General features: G+C 41.9%; 2 protein-coding genes across 2 annotated transcripts in view; both read right to left on the bottom strand.

Moving 5' to 3' along the window:
• Positions 1 to 21,306, bottom strand: part of arel1 (apoptosis resistant E3 ubiquitin protein ligase 1) — a 225,227-nt gene that overhangs the window by 142,531 nt on the left and 61,390 nt on the right. The window lies entirely within an intron of this gene.
• LOC308305994 (latent-transforming growth factor beta-binding protein 2-like) overlaps positions 1 to 21,306 on the bottom strand; it is a gene marked incomplete at both ends in the record, with an annotated part of 165,350 nt that overhangs the window by 140,847 nt on the left and 3,197 nt on the right. The window contains one exon of the mRNA XM_080750893.1: positions 18,979 to 19,052. Coding sequence (XP_080607019.1) covers positions 18,979 to 19,052 — 74 coding nt within the window. The remainder of the gene's footprint in view (positions 1 to 18,978; positions 19,053 to 21,306) is intronic.

The following is a 21,306-nucleotide window of genomic DNA, read 5'->3' as shown; positions in this document are numbered from 1 at the left end:
TCATGTTTCTCCTCAGTGGGTTAACTAGTTGATCTGAAATTGACCATTGACATGCAGGGAGTGGGAAGCTGATAATTGGATTCCAAAACTGAAGCTGTTTTCTTTTATATATTTTTTCAACAGGGTATGGGATTTTTACAGGCGCAGTCCCTTCAGGCTATGGGATCAGTAGTCATGGTCGCTGTCCCATATGCAGTGGTGGAAAAAGTACTCACATCACTTAAAGTAAAAGTATCAATACTGTTATACAGAAATACTCTGTTACAAGTAAAAGTCAGGAATTCGAAATGTACTTGATTAAAAGTATGAAAATTTGGCAATCAAAATGTACTTATAGTACTAAAAGTAAGTACAAAATGTTTGAAAATAGCAGATCAACAAGCTCACAACGCATCGCGATACGGCGCGTTGTGAGCTTGTAGATCGTCTATTTTCAAATAACCTAGGTATAACACAGGGCTAAAGTGGTTCATGTATGTTTTATAATATTATAATTTATATCTGCAAATAAACTAGTAACTAACGTTTTCAAATAAATGTAGTGGATTAAAAGTACAATATTTGGATCTGAGATAGTGGAGTAGAAGTAAAAGTATTGGAAATTGGAAATACTCAAGTAAAGTACAAATACTTCAAAACTGTAAGTACAGTACTTAAGTAAATGTACTTAGTTACTTTACACCACTGCCCATATCCCATGGTGGAAATGTGTGTGTAATACTGTGTATGTTCTAGTGCAGTGGTTCTCAACCTTTTCAGGCCGCGACCCCCTAAATAATCATATTTTAACTGGAGACCCCCCCACCCTGACAAGCACTAAGAGTTGAGGCATTACATTTTGTATAACACGGTTCTATTGTGAAAATAGCAGATCTACATGCTCACAGCATGTAGATCGGCTATTTTCACAATTTCTGCCTCAAATATTTGACAATTTGGCCAATGTTTAATTTGTCATTTTAGAGGTATTAAAAAGTCCTTCAATTGTCACTTTAGAAATGTGCAGGTACTCTCTATAGTACACTTAAACTTTATGTTGGCTTGTTTACAGTTGAGTGAGAAAACAATGTTGCACTTTAAGGTAATCATCTGGCGACCCGCCAAAATAATTTGGGGACACCTCTTGGGGTCCCGACCCACAGGTTGAGAACCACTGGACTAGTGAGTAGTGAGTACTGATTAGTAGATATACATATTTGACTGCACACTGAATCACTGATTGTGGTTCACAATCAGATCCTTCTGTCTAATTGATTCATGCCTCTGCCATTACGTATCCTCATGCAGCCTAATCTAATCTAATCTACAAATCTAAACCGGATGGTGACCAGGTCACCAAGACTAGGGATGGGAATCAAGAACCACACTCGTTAAGAGAATCAGAATTGTTAACTCTGAGAATAGACATCGTATGCCTCCAAGCTTATTAATTCCTTTTTATCAATGCAGCATGTTTTTCTGGTAGTTGCTCTTTGCAAAACAATGACATCATGTGTCTACTACGCTCACTGCTGAAAATAGTGTATTTTATTTTATTTGCTTATTTGTGTTCAAAATGTTATTAGGCACTCATGCGTGCCTTTTTTTTTTACTGATTGTGCTGTATACTGTGTTCAGATTCCTAGATAATAAAACATTTGAAAACCTGTGTAGGCCTACTCTTTTTCAGAAGCAGAATCGCTAATTTCTTTACTCTTGCTTTTAGCTAAATTTTTTAATCCCTATGCTGCTATTGACGTCCGCACGGCTCTGAAATTGTTCTTCAATGTTCTATGCTTTTATTTTTTCTTGCTTTATTGTAATCATTTTACTTATCTCTTTTTTATGTATTTTTTATTTCTATTTTACTTTTTCTCTGTTAAGCACGTGTGCTTCATTTTATGCTCTGTAAAGCACTTTGAGCTGCATTTCATGTCATGAAAGGTGCTATACAAATAAAGTTTTATTATTATTATTATTATAATGGAATTGGTGTCAATAAAATCGTATAAATTCCGAAGGTAAAGAACCCAAATATTTACCTGAATGTCCTACATGTCTGACTACGTATATTACCTTATACTATACTATACTATACTATACTATACTATACTATACTATACTATAATAAACTCTTCATAATATCAGGATTAAAGATGGTTTTGTGTTGTTACCATCGAGCTCGTTTGACTGCAGTTTGAAATAAAGTTTTGGAGCATTTAAAAGTGAGTTGAGAGAGCCCTTCTTTCCTTCCTTCCCATTGTATTTGCCATGTTTCCTTAACTGTATTAGACAGACTGTATAACTCCAAGTTCTATATCTTCATCAAGGGATGTCTGTATAACGCAGGATAAAGGGAAAGGCAAAATAGTCAAAGATTCAATAACTCAAACCCTATATTCTGTACTTTGTTGACCTGAGTCCCCCACCCCTCTACACTAAATGATCTACAAGATCATAACACGTCACGAGTCACGACGCATTGTGAGCTTGTAGAGTGATTATTTTCGACAATGCCTGCTCCCAATATAGGGACGTTATAATTGGAGTTCTCAGAAGCTCTGGTTTAAAACAAAAACAAACGAGAACAGGGCCGCTATAGGGTTCATATGATTAAATTATATCTTTCACATACAGTAGAACAGGGGTCTTCAACGTTTTCAGGCCAAGGACCCCTTAGTTGAGAGAGAGATGAAGCAGGGACCCCCACAACCTCTTCATAGATTCCATATAGTTTCATCGTTTGACAGCACAATCATCAGTGTATTTTGGATTCATGTCAATTTGTGTTTTCAGATATTTAACCACTTGAACCGTCAATACTTAAAACACTTGACCTATCACTATGTACTTAGTCTGCTCTTTTTCACCTCTACACCAAAGCTCTTTTCCAAAAATAGCTGATCTACAAGCTCACAACGCCTCGCAGCGCGAAGCGTTGTGAGCTTGTAGATCTGCTATTTTTGGCAAAAGTTCTCAGAATATGGATGCTAGGGTTCAAGTGGTTAATAAAAAAGGAGGAAAAAAAGTGTCTATCACACAAAGATTTGGAGGACCCCTTGTAGTAACTCTGAGGACCCCCTAGGGGTCCCGGACCCCCTGTTGAAGACCCCTGACATAGAATGATACACAGCCCTAGCCACACATTCACAACCTCCCTGGGCGATATCTGCAAAATTAGCTTTACTTCTGTGTCTGATTCTGTACATTTGTTTTACCTGTTTCATAGTAGAGAGCCTGGAGGGGCTGACATGTTCAATTCTTCCTGAGCCATTAACCCGGCATGTTTAGTCTAAATGTATGTGATCACATATTAAGCCCTGATCCCATTTCTCGTGAATGTGCTGTAAAGCCTACTCTAGCTTCTTGGTCTCCTGGCTGCGCTTAAGTGCCGCTGGCATTTCTCTGTACAGTGATTTCCTTCAAATACCTTCTTGTCACTGATCTAGAATCCAATGTGTTCCTTCATAGTTATGCTGGCCGCTTAAAAAGATCATAAAAGTAGGAGGTCATAAAGTAAATGAGCAAATGGGAAAAACTGGATTCCAGGGCCCGACTGTAAATGGCTCACACTTCATAATATGGAATAACTGGCCCGGGATATTTTTATATTTGAACACAAGTCTAAAGTGCCAGGTTGTACTTGTCGGCCCTAAAATAAGATAGATGCAAGTATAATATTTATCAACAGTCTGCAAATACAGCGAGTGTTGAAGTAATTGAATTGCCCTAAAATAAGTTAGATGCAAGTATAATATTTATCAACAGTCTGCAAATACAGCGAGCGTTGAAGTAATTGAATTGTCATCATGCCATAACAATACATGTCAAATCACCATCCTCACTCCAACGACCTGTAGATCTGCTATTTTCGCCAAATGTTCACTTATTTTCGGTGAACGTTTGCCTATTATTCACATGCCCAGAATAGTGACACTAGGGTTAACTGCATAAGAAAGTATACCTCCATTATATGTTGTTTATATCTATATCATGTCCACACCAAGCATTATAACTGTAACAATGACATTTGGGAACAATACAGTTAACAAAAATACTACGTCTACATTGCTCACAACACATCACATCGCAATGTATTGTGAGTTTGTAGATTGGCTGTTTTGCGAAAGATTTGATAAAATAGGGCTTCAGTAGTTAAAACAAACAACACTCCATCTTCTTACACGTATGTCCATGTATGTAGCGCATGGCACTTGAGGATTGATGACATTGTCCTCCAACAGTAAATCAGGCCAGTAGTCTGTAGTGGCTAAAGCAAACAGTGGTTCTCCGTCAACAGGCCGATGGAATGCTATTGACACAGATGCTGTGTGACAGATCTCAGGCAGGAAGGCTGCCATGGCTCTTGGCAGCAAGGCGAGCGGGCAGCCAAACGGCCACGCCACCTACAAACAGAACCCTACCTGCTGCTCCCTTCCTGTTATTGGGATGCTCTCCTCTGGGGCCACTCTGTCTTTCAGTCTGTCTTGGGTGAAGTAAAGTGAACAAACGCAACCGGTCCCTAGGCCTGTTTTATAGCATGGGGCATTTTATTTCTCGACTCTAAACTGCGTTTTAACAGAGGGCAAATTCCCATTAAGAGTGTCTAATTAAGACCACATGTGATGATTGAAAGAGAGAAGTGCATTATACATGGACAATCTGTGGTACACTGACATAAAGAGACAAATTGGGGATAAAATCACAGGCAATTATGATATTCCTGTGGCTTATGGTGAAGGCAAACTTTATTCAGACCAAAGTAATTCACTCAAGCATTATGTTTTAACTGCTTTGAGGGAAATTCTGCCTTTTTCTTTTTGATGAAGTGTACACATCCAGGGAATTGTACTTGTGAACACATAATTTGGTATGTGATCCGAGTTTTCCATCATGGGATAAAATGGGAATTGCCTTAGTTGTATTTGGTGTGGAGTTAAATATATCATCTCCTCGTACAGACTGGCTAGGTGCCACCGACTTGTCCAGAGTCTGCTCAAACTCAAGTTTGGAGCATGGTGGAACAGACCGAAGATTCCAATGACATTATACATCGAGAACTTAGCAATGACAGTGACATTGCAAAGCACGAACTCTGCGATGTGTGAAAGTGCATTCTTCAAAAGAATTGCCGCCCCAAACTACAATGAGAAACAACACGCTGCAGCAATAATAATTTAAGTCAACTTTATGGTCGGCGTCCGATGGGAATAGTTTTTTTTACCAGCTGTGTGGCAGAAATGGCACCAGGCAAATGAGGCCGTTCTGCATGTTGCCAGCAGAGTGGCCAGGTCAGTGACTCTGGGTCGTACATACAGTATGTTCCACATGAAGCCTCCAGCTTGGCTGTGGCACCGAGTGTCACTGCCCGTGTCTGGTCTCTGTGCCCTGCCCAGGGGCTGTTGAACACATTGTCGCAGTAATTGCTGTCGTGCAGATTTGTCTTGCACATCATTAAAACTAATTGCCTCACATTCCATCCATTTCACAAATGTGTGCTGCAATTATTTACTTTGGAGAGAATAATACTAAAAAGAAAATGTGAATTTGTCAGACATAAAGCCTCAATTATGACTGAGACACACTGGCCAAGTTGAGAGGAGTTGTGTTCAGGAGCAGTCATATGAAAAGTGTCTATTAGTAGGCTACTGCTGCTGGCACCATCCAAACAAATACTCAAATCCAGACAAAACAACGATTAAGTCCATTTCCTCAGCATGATTATAATTTTCTTTAAGCTTAGCTAAAATGTAATACCTTGTTAGGCGGTAGCAAGGAATTATGGCATGGTATTTTACTAAGTCCTGAAGGTTTATATTCAATACCATCACAAATGCAGACATGGAATCATGAAGATAATTGCCAACAGATTTTTTTTGGATAACTTCTTCCAACTACAAAAGCAGTTTATTAGCCAAAAGCAGTTAACTGCCAGCACCACCCACACATCATCTCTGTTCCCACTGACGCGTTGTTTTAATGTTGTTTTAATTCCCTGTAGGCGAGTCCTCTCACCGGTGTTAAACACCCGGGGTTACCTATGTAAGTCAAATGACGTCATGATGACGTTATGATGACGTTATGATGACGTTATGATGACGTCCTCCAGTGACGTTCAGAACTAAGCCAGATCACAGCCCATATGGGGATGATCTTGATGTCATTACCATGGTACTATAGGATTATTGTGATTGTTTGTAATGTTAGTTGAAATATGAGCATACAGCACGTATAAGGTTATATTCTGGGACATATCTGACTAGTTTATCTGGTCTCGATCGGACCCTCTCTGGTTAATCCAGGACGTCCGTATTCTAGGCCAGATCTGAATAGTCATGGTGTGACTTGATCTAGCCCCAATCGCGCTTGCTGGTATAGTTATCTGCAGCAGCAACAAGTGCCATCGGGTCCTCCACCAAGGTACGCTGCATCTATGGATGAAGGACGCTTATTTCCTATGTATTCATTATTCTATGGGCCATAAGTATTAAAAGAAAACAAGCTTGCACATCCACTCAAAAGCAGGTGTAGGACCAAGGCAGGTAGAATAATAAATAAAGGTCTGCACACTGTCATTGACAATTAGGGGTGGATATTGTCAAGAATCTCGCGAAGCAATACGTATCACGATACTTGGGTCACGATTCAATAGTATCACGATATATTGCGAATCTTTGCGATACTATTGCGATATATCAGCTTTAAAAGCTGAAGGTGTTGCTCTAATGTTGTTGTTTTCGTTGTTCGCAGCCATTTTCTCGAGAGACCTCACTCACTGAACTGTGGGAAGGGGAAGTAGCAACTATAGTAAAGCGACATCTAGAGGCAGTAGAGTGTCAGACCGGACTTCTACCATTGGTTCCTATGCATGGGAACATATTTTATTTTCCTCAAAGTATCGCGATACTACTGCCTGAAGTATCGATACAGTATTGGCAAACAAACTATCGCGATGTATTGCCATATCGATTATATTGCCCACCCCTACTGACAATGTCATACATACACACTGACCTCCAACCACCAAATGCATTTTGGCCATATTTAGTCCGGGTAACTCTGTCGGCAGAGCTCTCGCCTTTGGACGATAAGGTCAAAAGGTCATGGGTTAGATCCCGGGCACCCATCAACGTATGAGTAACGCGGCTTGGGTGCAGCTGCAGCATGTTGTGCGGTCGGTAAGCACTGGGAGTTGATGGTAGGTGTGGTGCTCAACCTCAGCATTGCATCTCCCAGGGACAGCTGGGGATGATAGACTCCAGTGTTTTTGGATGATACCAACAATAAGCCAATACGCCAGGAAAATAAATATCACCCAAGCCTATATCTTATCTAAAGTAACCTAAGGCCTGTCCAGTGGCCTTGCTAAATTGGGCCATTGACCCTTCTGAACTTCCTAACCTCAAGCTATCTAAGGACTAACACCCTTTAGAGACAGCTGTGGGGGTCTTGCGATATTGCCCTGAACAACCTTGAACAAATCTATGACAGCTGAGCTTCATGCAAGTATCCACCCTACTCCCATTGTGGGACCAAACGTTCAGTCATGCATTTAGAATTAAGCCATCAAAAAGTAATTTACGCATTAGATTTGGATATTTGTATCGTCAGGGTCTCTGATTGAATTTGCGGGGAGCATGGTGAAATCCTGTATGCATATTAAAGTAACGTGGGGTCTTTATTGAGGTGAGTACTGTTCATAACTCCCCCAGTCAGGCTATGGTTACCCATTACAAGCAGAGGTTTACAAGTGTACAGTATAGAACTGATGCGGATTGCCCCCTCTCTCATCCACTGGGTTCTCGTATTCATAGATCTCTTCAGTCCATTACAATTCACTAGAGACCCCCCCTCTTCTCTCCAACTAGTAATACAAGCCATCAAACTTTTACAGTGCTTCCAGTCAGTCAGAGGCAATTTGAAACCGAATATTTGACATAACTCAAACACGTACATTTCTCCAAAATCTCTCTCCACACATCTCCACAACACTGAGCCAGCTAGGTTGACACTGAAACCTTTGGGAAATAATATTGATAATGAAAGCATAATCGTGATATTCTTGGCAAGTCTTCTCTCTTCAGGTTGAGCGGATTAGGCGCCATTATGAGATTTGGGAGATTAAGATACAGGATGGATACAACAAAAGACCTGATTAAAGGTCCTTTCAAAACCCTGTCAAACCGAGCAGGAAGTTAAAGAACTGGAATGAATACAGCAATAGGGCAGTCAAAGGAAGTGCTGATACGATACTTAATTCTGAGTGGTTATGAAGTGGTTATGAATAGATGTAGGCACTACATGACAACTCACATGAATATTGTATCAGTTGGTGTGTGTGTGTGTGTGTGTGTGTGTGTGTGTGTGTGTGTGTGTGTGTGCGCGCGCGCGTGTGTGTTTGAGTTGTGCATGTACGTACGTACGTACGTACGTACGTACGTACGTGCGTGCATGCGTGCATAGGCCTAAAACCTGGACTATATTTACCACTTAAATGTATCACTCTGGTTCAAAGGGCATCATCCGGATGCCAACCACAGAGCCAAGGAAGAATTGGCTTATTGAGATGCTAAGTGAGACTTAACCTCTGTACATGTGATTTCTGCACAGCTGAAAGTGCAACTCCCCTTATTTTAGGCCAGCCAAAAACTAATTATGGCGTCCATAACCAGCAGCCATCATTATTACAGTAGTTGCAGCAGTGGTCCTGATAATATTTCTTTCAAGCATAACAGACTCTTTAATTGTGCTAATTATAACCATAAGCCATACACCGCGTGCAAACTGACACTGTAATTTCCCTGTGTGGCACTATAAAATTCTACATCGATAATATTTCCCAAAATGAAGGTTTAACTCTTTATACAGTCCTATTTTTCCCATCACAGTATCGGGTCTTTTCAGTCTAATACAGTTTGAACCCTTTAATGGGAGCACACACCGGCTGCGGACAGGCTGCGAACATTTTTCACCATGCTGCAATACCTGGAAAATAGAACAGTGGCTTATCAAAGCGGCGGGCGAGGCGTGAACGCACGCTTGTGCCGTTGCGTGTGTCTGATACCGCCGGTGTGGGTATGTTTGGGGAAAATCCGCAGCCAGTGTGTGTCCCCCTTTACTCTGCTTACCCACCTCAGATCCTGGGGAGATTTAGTTAACCTACAGCTGACCCGTGACACTGTGTACATTACTTTCAGCGACGCCCTATCGTGCCTCCACTGCACCCTCAATCTCCCACATTCAGCTCCTAATGAGCAACATGTTAGGGCGCTAGACTGCGGAAGATATCTGGATCTTGGGGTGGGGTGTGGGGGTGCCCACAACTTGTAAAGCTGACTTTGTGAGACGTGCTCACCAGAACCCACAAACCCCGTCTCCCCTTGGGGATCACATCCCAACAGCTTCCATATGGGCCTAAAGCGAGAGAGGGAGAGAGAGGGAGAGAGAGAGAGAGAGAGAGAGAGAGAGAGAGAGAGAGAGAGAGAGAGAGTGCACAAGATCTATAGCTGGCTATGGGCTGCGCTGACAGAACTGTGACCTGCATGCAAGTGTGTGTGGGACTTGGGGTGGGGGATGAGGGTTGCTGGCTGTCAGTGTAGCTCTCTATGTTACGGTGTCAATCAAGTCCAGTCTTGCAAAAAAAAAGAAAAAAGAAAACAGCCTGTTGAGAGATCACTGACAGCTGCATTTCTGTCCTTGCATCATGACAAGGGGGTTACATCATAAAAATGGAAGAAAAAAAAAGACAGACACAAACAAAGCAAGTGTCATTCAAGATTGCATTCCATCATCTCTCCTGCACCTCGCACAGCTGGGGCGCTACCTCTGCTCCCAGCATCCCTCCCTGTATTAGGCTTTGTTCAGAGTGTAAGCAAATCTGATTTGTTTCTCGAATTATGGTCGTTATGATTGACTGCCCATAATGTTATTTGCAATGTGTTCTGAGCTTGTAGATAGGCTATTTTCGGCGAGCATAAGTCAGGCTACAGTGTCCGAGTGAGACACATCTTTAGAAATCAGATTTGAATCGCATTTTAACCCATTTCCAAAAACAAAACAAAAAAAAAAGCAGTTTCCAATTCTATGTGTGTGTGTTTTTTTTGCTATTGGGATTTGTTCAAACCAATCAGACCATGGCCAACAATTTGATTTCTGAACATAGCCTTAACATCGGTTCCTCGTGCACCGAGGCAGACACGTAAGCAGAAGGGTTTACACGCAGATATCCGCAATTGTGTCTGAAAGCAGTAACTCACTGCGCTGTCGCCTATGGTAGCAATTAGAAAAAAATGTGGCACAAGGAGGCAGAGAAGGAAGCCAATTGCCACTTCCAAACAGACACGCCAGCTGGAGGGGAGAAAGGCAGCACTCCTGGTTTGTAGCGGAACCGTGGGACTGAATGGTCCAGTATCTGGGTTAATGATGGGCTCCGGGACAACGTGTGAGTGCATTGATTATAGGATCTGTCTAATAGGCCATAACTCTCAGCAGGCTACGAGGGAGAGTTATGCCCCTGAACTGTGAACTGTGTAACCCCCTGAAAATCCACACACACACAGCCCATAAAGAGAGACGGCCTACATGGCTGTCTGCAAAGTAATTACTTCCACCCTGACTCGACAATATCACTAGAGACGGCAGGGTTTTAAAACGTTCTTCCTCCGCTGTCGCTGATTAACTACAGTGATGTAAAAAAGTACTTACATTCTTTACTTAAGTAAAAGTATCAATGCTGTAATGTAGATGTACTCTGTTACAAGTAGTAGTCCGGTATTCAACATTTACTTGAGTAAAAGTACAAAAGTATTGGTAAAACATGTACTAAAAGTACCAAAAGTAAAAGTACTCATTGTGCAGAATGTCCCATTTCAAGTTATCAAATGTATAAAAATCATTTGAAAATAGCAGATCTACAAGCTCACAATGCGTTGCGATGCGACGCATTGTGAGCTTGTAGAACGGCTATTTTCAAATGGCCAAAATGTATACGGCTGAAGTGGTTAATGTATGTTTTTTAATAATAATCCAAATCTAACAAAGTAACTAGTAACTAAAGTTTTGAAATAAATGTAGAGGAGTAAAAGTACAATATTTGGATCCGAGATGTAGTGGAGTAGAAGTAAAAGTATTGGAAATTGGAATTACTCAAGTAAAAGTGTACTTAAGTACAGTACTTAAGTAAATGTACTTAGTTACTTTACACCACTGATTAACTACCACCACTTTCTTGTCAACCAGAACCTGTACTGGTAAAATCAGACGTTAACTACACTCGTGTATGCAACACTGTGCATTAGAATGTGAGTGCTGCTGACTCATAATATCATTAAAAGTTTGTGTCCACCTCTTCTGTCAAGCTGTGCATTTAACAGCTTGGTAGCTCAGTGGGTAAACAGGGCAAACCATAACTTATCTTGTGCATTTTGTGGTTTAGGTTTGAATTTGATTAACCACTTAAACCCTATACTTAGCTCTGCTGACCATAGTCGCATGGGCCCTATACTTAGTTGAATGGATTCCCACAGGCTACACTAAATAGGCTAGCTACAATAAATATCCTATCTACAAGCTTACAATACGTTGCAGCTATTTCTGCTGAATGTGCACCCCGAGATGGCCAAGAATAGGGATACTGGGGACATCTCTAACTTCCCTCTACCCTCTATTGCATACCAATGTAGCTGAAAAGCCATCAGATATTTTAAAGGTGATACACCATGCATTTAAAAAGTAGTTATGTCATATTGTTTATGTCCCAAAAACGTTTTTCAAAAGGTTTGAGGCTAAATTACCACTCCTAAATAGAGAGCCTCTCTCATTTTGAATGGCTCTCAGAGCATTTTCAGCTGCAGTACCACCTTTGGCCTGAACTGCGCCACCCCCCCCCCCCCCCCCCCCCCCCACAAATCTTTTTGAAAAAAAAAAAATTGAAAGAATTTTTTTTTGAAAAAGAAAAAATGTTTTTGATTTTTGATTTTTTTTTGTGATGACGTCACAATCGGCAGATGGCGTCACAATCGGCAGCAAATCTGGACAGCCTGTTTTGAGAACCCGTGGGATACTTTTAACCTTCGCCTTCTCAAAACCAGAGAAAGACACAACGGTCAGAAATGGGACTTTGTGAGGATAGAAGGTGCTAGTGGGACCCCAAAAAAAGGTTTTAAAATAGGAAAAGTGAAATTTCATGGTGTATCACCTTTAAGCAGTGTATTTTTAACAAAAACTTACACAGATAGCATACAGTAGCTGACAAATATTTTGATATGGCTGAACAACTGGCTTTGGATCAACTTCCTTGAAATCTACAGTACTTGAGCTGAAGCTGAACTTGAGATGAAGTCGATGCTGACCAAACAAACGCATGACATTTGAACAAGTAGGATATCTTCTCAATCCACAGGAATATGTTTGGAATCCTCTTGTACTTCAAGAAGCATGTTGATTTCATTGCATGTCGACAGTGAACCTACGTTTCTCTAGGTGCTGCTTTGCAGCCTACAAAATGCTCACACGTGTATGTCCTTGATACATAGCCAGCTGCTAGACACATGTGGATGAGTGCATTGCACTTCTACTCCATTTCACACCAAGGACCAGCCCCCCTGCCTCCATCCTTCACCAGCCCCAAGTTAGATATATTTCCCCAAATGTGAATGGTCCCACATGAGAACTTCAAGCTGGTTTGGAGAATTTAAATGAAATGAAAAATATGCACTTCTCATATGCCTCGCAATTGTAAAATGGATGTGTAAAACAGTGCAGAGGGCCACTTGAAAGACAAAACAAACATTGTAAAATAATCTGAAGTCCCTATGATAGAAAGACCATGCACTGCTGTTATTTCATTAATTAATTGATTCAAAACCAACAGAAGGTCCCGCATGGAGACATCACTGACATGTCTGGTATTTCGACAAAACCACTCAGCCGACATACAATGTTATGTTACGTAGAATGAGGTAACCATAAAATGTTAAGCAGCTGAGCAGAGCCTTTAACAAAACATACGACTCCTAATGGTGTCTCAATATGTTCACAGTGGAAAGCTTTAATCTCTCGCAAACAGCGCTAAGGATGTGATGGAATTAAAGAAACATTCGGCACGTCAGATTTTGTGTTTGGAAAGAGAAAGAGAATGAGCTTGTGAAGGGGAGGGGGGGGTTCTGTAAGTAAGAGAGAGGCAAACTTTCTGCACGAGGAGTTATTTTAGGGCTGGACAGGGCCCTGGGCGGCACAGCAGGCCAAAGACAGCTGGAAGGCAATCAAAAAGAAACTCCTTTCTACCACATTTCACTCCGTCAATCACCGAAGGCTTAAGAGACTGAAAACAACTTTATTCCTCCCTGTGAATGATGCACATTTTCATCTGCACCGCCAAAGACAGCGATAGGTTTAAATCAAGGGCGATGCCCAGCAGCTCATATGCTGTCAGGTTGGCCGTACATTCAAAACTGTGATATACTACTCTGCAGTAATATGAATTACTGCAAAGTTTGTATTCCTCATCCATAATATATGACTGTGGGGTGTAAAAACAGGAAGATGGGAGGCTTTGTGTGTTGACTTTTAGACTTTTTATGATCTAGTAGGTTGAGACAGAGCCAATTTGGTCTGCACTGTCGAGACGCTGACTCTGTAAGACCCTTTGGTGGGAGCCATTCTGCTTTGGACACCTTCCCATTAATCAGCCATTAATCAGATTAAAAATGGACAAGCCCTTGCAGCATATGACACTGATGCATAGTGAGCCAGGCAGCAGAGGCTGCATGCGCCAATGACTGACTCGTGTTCGGGGAGGCCACACATGTCCATCTGCTAACCGTTGCTTTTCAAGGCCTATATTGGTCCCAACATTGGTCAAGCTTTACAAGCCAACTCTGGCTGGTGTCAAATTTATACTTGTGAACCAAAAAGCCAACATCAGTGGGAGATCCAAGAGCTTATTTGGCTCAGAAGAACAACTCAAACCAAGCAGTCTGCTATTTTGGAAACCGATTTCTGTGGCTATTTCCAACGCAAATGAAAGGAAATGTAGCAAACTGATGTGCAGCGTTCCCTTTCCCATCACAGATTCCTGAAGGTAAACTTTAATTCCCACAACCATTCTTGGCTGTCAATGGCTGATAATTGAAATTGTCAACTTTTTTAAGAGAGAGTTCATAAATACGAAGCCTTAGCCCTTCTGGGGGTGAACATTTGACGGAAATAGCCAATCTACAAGCTCACAATGCATTGCAACTGATTGTGAGCGTGCAGATCGGCCATTTTCTGCGAACTGCGAAGAGATGTGGAAGAGGGGGTCAAAGGTATGGGGCCTACCTACTACACCCCTGGGAGGTCAACAAGGTATATAGGGCAGGGGTCTTCAAAGTTTTCAGGCCAAGGACCCCTTAGTTGAGAGAGAGATGAAGCAGGGACCCCTTAGTTGAGAGAGAGATGAAGCAGGGACCCCCACAACCTTTTCATAGATTCCATATAGTTTAATTGTTTGACAGCACGATCGTCAGTGTTTTTGGTATTCTTGTCAATTTGTGTTTTCAGACATTTAACCACATGAACCGTCAATACTTGACCTTTCACTCTGTACTTAGTCTGCTCTTTTTCCCCTCTACACCAAACCGCTTTGCCGAAAATAGCCGATCTACAAGCTATGACCTTGTAGATTTGCTATTTTTGGCTAAAGTTCTCAGAATCTGGTTAAGAATCTGGCTAAAAAGGAGATTTTCTTTTTTCCTTTCTATCACACAAAGATTTGGAGGACCCCCTGTAGTAACTCTGAGGACCCACTTGGGGTCCCGGACCCCCTGTTGAAGACCCCTGATATAGGGTTTAAGTGGTTAATGCACACTTCCAGACTTATTTGTCATGGAAGAGGTGACTGTCACTTTAACAAAGTGTCCAGAAAAACTTTCAGTAGGATAGTATTACAAGCAGCAGGATGTGCAAACAGACAGTGTCTGTTGTACATGCAGCTGATTGTCAGTCTGTCTTCTATCCAGACAAGGCTACGACTGGTTTAGGAACCAGCTAGACATAATAGGGCCTCGTTCTGCTCCTCATCTCACTGACAGTGTCTGTTTTTTTGGTCAGCATGTGTGAATCTGGAAGCGGTGCCGAGGAGACCCAGGGATGACCCAGACATTGGTTTGCATCACTTTAACCCAGTGGATGGGCTTTGATACAGCTCGTAAGTGAATACATGGGATCTAATCAAGAGCTCACGCCTGGTCGCACTCATCTGACCAGCCACATCATTAGCCCCTCTCGCTCCCCTTGTTACTTTTTGTTGTATTATTGGCGTAACAAGGGTCCCTTGCTTGTCTGGGTATCTTAAAAGAATCTCAACAACATCTGAGCGACGCTGTATTCGTCCGAGACCAGACAGTGGTGGCGTTGCGTATCAGAGAGACCCAACCGACAAGCAAGGGACCCTTGTTACGCCAATAATACAACAAAAAGTAACAAGGGGGGCAAGAGGGGCTACCACATCATATACCGGTACCTGCAGCAACCACCATCAGTAAAGTCTGTCTGTCTGTATATGTTTGGCGGAGAACAAAATGGCCACAAACTTTTCGAATCAACTTTTGAGCACCGTTAAAAGTAGTTTCAGCGGAAACCAAAATAAACACGCAGCAGCATCTTGAACAGAACGTTCTGTTGTTTCTAATTGATCAAAGTATTCTGTCCCACAGCATCAAATATTTTCCGCAGATGGAATTTGCTTTAATATATAAACACACACACACGCGCGCGCAGGTCTGCTAACCATCCATCTTCAAGTCTAAAAAAACGAAAAAGCATCCGGCAGGCAGCACCAGACACATTCTGACCTGGCCAGCCCAGTACCAGACAGTCTCCAACCACAGGACCCACACAGAGACCTGCACCTATAGACCTTTCTATAAACACGTTTCTAAATCCATGTAGGCACGCTCCCTGGACAACGAGCAAACCAATTCCTGTCATATATTTGCTCTGAGCTCAACCCAATTCAACAAGGAGGTATTGTTAGGAAACCATAACTCACGACACCCAATCCAGCCTTGCGGGTAATGCCTGCAGCTGACACTTTTAATATTACACATTACTTCAATCCCTTCAACTAGAATTTCCTAGACGTAGCTCAAGAGGGATATGTTTTTACTTATGTTCCCAGCCGACAGGTTGGTTCCTTTTCTTTTCCCCCTGCTGTGAACATGTTTTCTCATGCTGCCATCTCCTTGTACGGCAGGCCGGTTCTGACACGGGGACAGGGAATGGGATAGCCTTGGTTCTGCATTTCTCCGGAGGTCTCATGTCCTTGTGTAATGGCTTCCAACTCCCAGCCCAAGCCTGAGGCTTGGGCCCTGGGTGGGTGGGTGGGGTGGGCTTGAGTTGGCACCTGGCCTGCCCTGGGGCTCGTGGTGTGCATGGGCTCACTCAGCTGAAGACACCAAAGTGAAACCTGGATGAGAGCCAAACTTTAAGAGGGTCCAGATGGTTGGACGGAGACCTGACCTCTTCAGATGCTCTGCCTTGTTTAACAAGGGCACGTTAGTCTCTGGCAGATTTTAAGTATTTACTCATTTGATTTGGCTAACTTAAGCTCCACGTTAAACGTAATTTACACCCTGACCCTGTTATGTGTACCTCTAGGACTTGAGAAAAAGTGACAGAAGCCCAGCGCTATATGCAGGAAGCTAATTAGATCTAATTAGGAGGCTACGGTAGCCAATCAGCTTGTTGTGTAATGGGATTGGGTGAATTGAATGACCCCTTTGGATTGGAGCTGTTTGAAGGGTAAACAGCCAAAGCTACAGTACAGCAGCTGGCATAGTAGTGTGTGTGTGTTTGTGTGTGTGTGTGTGTGTGTGTGTGTGTGTGTGTGTGTGTGTGTGTGTGTGTGTGTGTGTGTGTGTGTGTGTGTGTGTGTGCGTGTTTGTGCGTGCGTGCGTGCGTGTACGTCTGCGTGCGTGTGTGCGTGCGCAAATGTGTAAAAGAAGATAAAGAGTTTGTTTGCTGTGTAGGTTTCTGATTGTGCGGTTATACATTTTTAATATAACTCTCTCTAAATAAAGTTGGACTTGCAACAAGAGATAGCTGACATATTACAGCAACTCTTTAGATGATTGTTATTTTGTTAATCTGATATGGCACCAACCATCCACAGTCTACAAAGTCAAATCCAATGTTTATTTAAATTTTTACTCTCGATTTTTCCGTGTACTAGCATTACTCTTTAATTCTTTAATAACCTAAGTAACAGTAAAAGAAAATGAAAAAACATGCCAAATGTCAAACACGTTACAAATAAAAGCACGGTAACACTTGTAAGCTCTAAAGAATTCTGCAGAAATCGCACTTTTAAGAAGTGGCCAATTATTCATTTGTGCCCGGTATCTGCATGCCATTCCGCGTTTAATCGTCTGGCAGTAAAGATATCCAATATTGCTGTGGTCAAATAAAAAAAAGGAACAGTTACACCCATAATTAAGGGCTTGTGTCAAATACAGAGCCAAATGCTAAGCGCTGGTAATTTTGATACTAGGATCTTAACATGAAAAGAGCAGGCACTGCCACATGACAAACATGACCACGGGGGCAGCAGCACCCTGGGAAGAATTTTCTTTCTTTAGCGGCAATTCTACTTGACGGGACGGCCATTAGCAGCCATTTGCTTTTGTTATTTTGCAGTCCAAACGCATGAGGTCTAATCTAAATCATACTGCCTGTAATGTTTCTTTTTCTGGTTCATTTACAAGTCCAGACAAGACAGTCCAAACTGTGTTGTGTGCTCTGCTGTATTGCTTCCAGACTTCATGCCTACACATGGACTATATGTATAGCTGCAATCCATTGGTTTCATGTCCTCCTCGGGATTTGAACTCCATTCCCCCACGTGAAAGGCTACCATTTCTACCATTCAGCTAAGAGGCAAGGGGAATAAATATTGTACATTGGGCAGTACTATTTTTCAACCATTAGGTGTCCTACACAACACCAGGTTCTAATTTTCTCTGTGGAAGAGTAAGGAGACAACCTCCCTCACTGCAAATGTGAAAGTTATATTAAAGGGGCTACACCTTGCATAATAAAAAATATTTTTAATGTAAATATTGGCCCATAATGCGTTTTTTTTATACAGGTTTAAGCCTAAATAAACACTCAGATATTGCATTTTCATGTTTTGTCTGTCATTCCAAGCCTTTTCAACTGCAATACCAAAACTCGTAGCTGGTAGATCAGTTCTTTTTGTCAAGCGAAACCCTTGTTGTGCGATGGAGAATAAATTAAGCTTTGAAATGTATCAAGAGAATGAAAGATGTCCCATTCAAAGGCCTCAAAATCCACATGAATGGATTCATATCAGGGGATGTCAGGGGTCATCGCTATGCTGGCTTGTTGTGGCCATTTTTGTCAAAATTAAATTTTTGCCATTGACATACAAAATGAGTACACAAAGAGATAGCCCTAAATGACCATTGTCTGTAACTCTGAGAGTGTACAAATGGAACCCCATTTGCACACTCTCAGAGTTATGGGGGTCCTTGAAAATAAAACAAATCACTGTCCTTGTGTCCTAGACCTAGTGGACTCCTAATGTGCCATAGTCTCATGAGTGTCATACAAAACCTTAAGACTGACATTCAGTAATTGGGTCTTAAGATCAAAATAAGTCTAGCCACGGACACATTTGTCCACGTGCAGACATACTGATGACCGCTGATTCATATAGGGCTGTCACAATTATTACACAATCGTCTGAGCACATTTATTTTACATAATCGCAATTACAACGCGTGAGCTTGGCTATTTCCACTCTCAATGTTCTTTTTTAAGTATAAAGTTGTCAAATATGTCAGTCATTTCTTTGTATATTTAGGTTATGTGTCATAACTGCCATGTGCAACTTCAAAGCCTACAAGCCAAACGGAAATGTAATTGTCAATGTCATGTCATAATGGTGACAGCCCTAGATTCATATCTATGGGTGTGATGGTGGTGCATTCTACTCACGCTTTATGCATCGGTTGGTGCCCGGCGCCACGGCCCACCCAGAGCAGCACTGCTGACCTCCGCAGACGTTAGGCCTGTGCACAGGAAGACTGGTTATATGACATGATGACACAAGATAACAATGAACACAATAAATAACGCTTAAGAGGCAAGTATAGGCTGCAAGACCATGACCAGCTCATAGTTTACAGGGCAATTAGTCTTGATGGTGTCAAACCATCGCATTCCAAGGAGATCCTTACTCTGAGGCCGTTGTAGTTTCAGATCACGTGATTCAGCTATTGAAATGAACACCGCTGCTGATATGTGCCCATAATAGCACTTGATTCAATAACATACAGAGGGCAAAGCATGATAATGTATCTGTCAATGTGCACCCCTTCTCTCTCTCTCTGTCTCTCACCCTGTTAGACAAGAGAAAACAAATACAGTTATCTGGGCCTGTATGGGATAAAGGAAGACACGTGGGACATGAAAAGCACCCTGCGTCTTCCATTAATCTCTGAGCAAATGAAGGATGACAAGGTTTCAAGCAGCAATAACTGGATTCATTCTTCGAATTCCTTGCGTCCGCAAATGTAAGCCCGGCCAATTTTGGAGAGTGAAAAAGATGAAAAGGCAACGAGACCACAAGAGCAACTCCGGGGCGACGGTAGACCTCAAACTGGATAAGTGCTGGCATAAATCGAATGCACACTATCATCTTTTCAAGAGATATTACTGTAAATGAACGCCTGACTCATGTGTACAGAAAAAGACGATAACAGCCACTGACTCGCTGACCCCGGCGTGACTAAGCCGACGAGGAAAGTGTTAGTGAGGAGGAGCCACTGGGATGACTTGCAGGTCGTGCGGGATCCCTTAGGCGGGATCATGTCATCATCAGTCAGAGATACGTCGAGCCAAGATCTTGTCAAAACACCATCAACCACTACTCCTCCTATTCCATCACATGACACATAATGGGAAACAGCAGTATATCTCTCTAGAGATTTAAAAAAACACAGTAGGTAAAATGTTTTAGAGGATGACAAAAAATGGTTGTTTTACGCACAGTAATGTTAAGCCTGATTTATGCTTTGTTTCACCGCAGTTTACACCTGAAGAAGAAAGATTTTTTTTATTCCACTCAATTAATATATTGATTTGGGGAGCTTTTAGACAGTGTGCGGACCTTTTCTTCTTTTCTAGTTTCACAGCAGTGTTGTGCAGTGAGCTTACGCGGTACATCTGTTATTTTCGCTATGTCTACTTATTTGGTGGGTAGAGCGAAAAAGTTATCAAACAAGAACATTACGATAGATCTCTGCGGTATTCATCTTTTATGCGCTTGGCATTTTTGCACCGTTTTCTCTGCGGTCTGGATCAGTCGAGGATTACTACTTCTGACAGGTGCACTGCAAAGCAAAGCGCGGGGTAAAGTAAGTACACTGAGTCAACTTGAGTGGAAGAGAGGATGGTGAGCGTTAAACCGATCCCTCAGGGGATGGTAAATGAGTAAGTAGAGTGAGAATTCCGTAAGGAAATGTGTCATGGGAGAGCACTTTCTAACAAGAAGCCGGTGATTCACTTCAAGCTAATGAATCACAGATTGTTAGAAACGCAGTGCAAATAAAAGGTAATGTTCTTGGAGATTTATGTCATTCCACCTTTATACTCCTTTAGGCTCAAAAGCACCCATTCATTCAACCTTGGAACAGACTTTCTGGGGCAATGTCAAGCCGGACATGCAATAAAGCATGCTGGAGCTAATACTACAGTCGGTTATTTTCTTTATACATTGAGTAGGTTCTTTAAATAGACAGCTCCTTAATTCAACCATGCATCAATGAAAGACAAAATATGGTGGCTAATGTTGTTTTTAATGTTTGATGGAACGGGTCCCATTACTGTTACATAACACATTGTTGTGTTGGGTTGTTTCAGTGGAAAGCTAAGCAATCTGCGGGCTCTGCTCAATTATATTTTCCAAAAAATGTCCATGCCAAACAAAAGGTACGTACAGGGGAAGGAAGTGACGTGTGTTTGTGTTACAGTATGGAGGCTCAGCAGTGCATCAAAGCTACGTGGAGTGTAATTATGAAATGTTAGTGGTTGGAGAGGGAGTGGACTATGGACATTCAATGAATTATCATTTCCTCTCTGCTCTAACATCGTTTAAATGGACACCAAAACATAATTAAAATCATGCTTTCCTCTTTCCAGAAATTACGACATGGTCACTCTTGATAACCCACAGACCTTGCTGGAAACAGAGAAGTATTTTCTACCAAAGTCCACCCTGCCAACTGTCTATCACTAAAGTAAAGTGAGGAAGCAAATACTGAA

Source organism: Nannobrachium achirus (genome assembly GCF_963921795.1).
Source record: "Nannobrachium achirus genome assembly, chromosome: 20".
NCBI classification, from domain to species: domain Eukaryota; kingdom Metazoa; phylum Chordata; class Actinopteri; order Myctophiformes; family Myctophidae; genus Nannobrachium; species Nannobrachium achirus.
The sequence above is the reverse complement of the archived record's forward strand: the minus strand, read 5'-3'. Positions and strand labels throughout refer to the sequence as shown.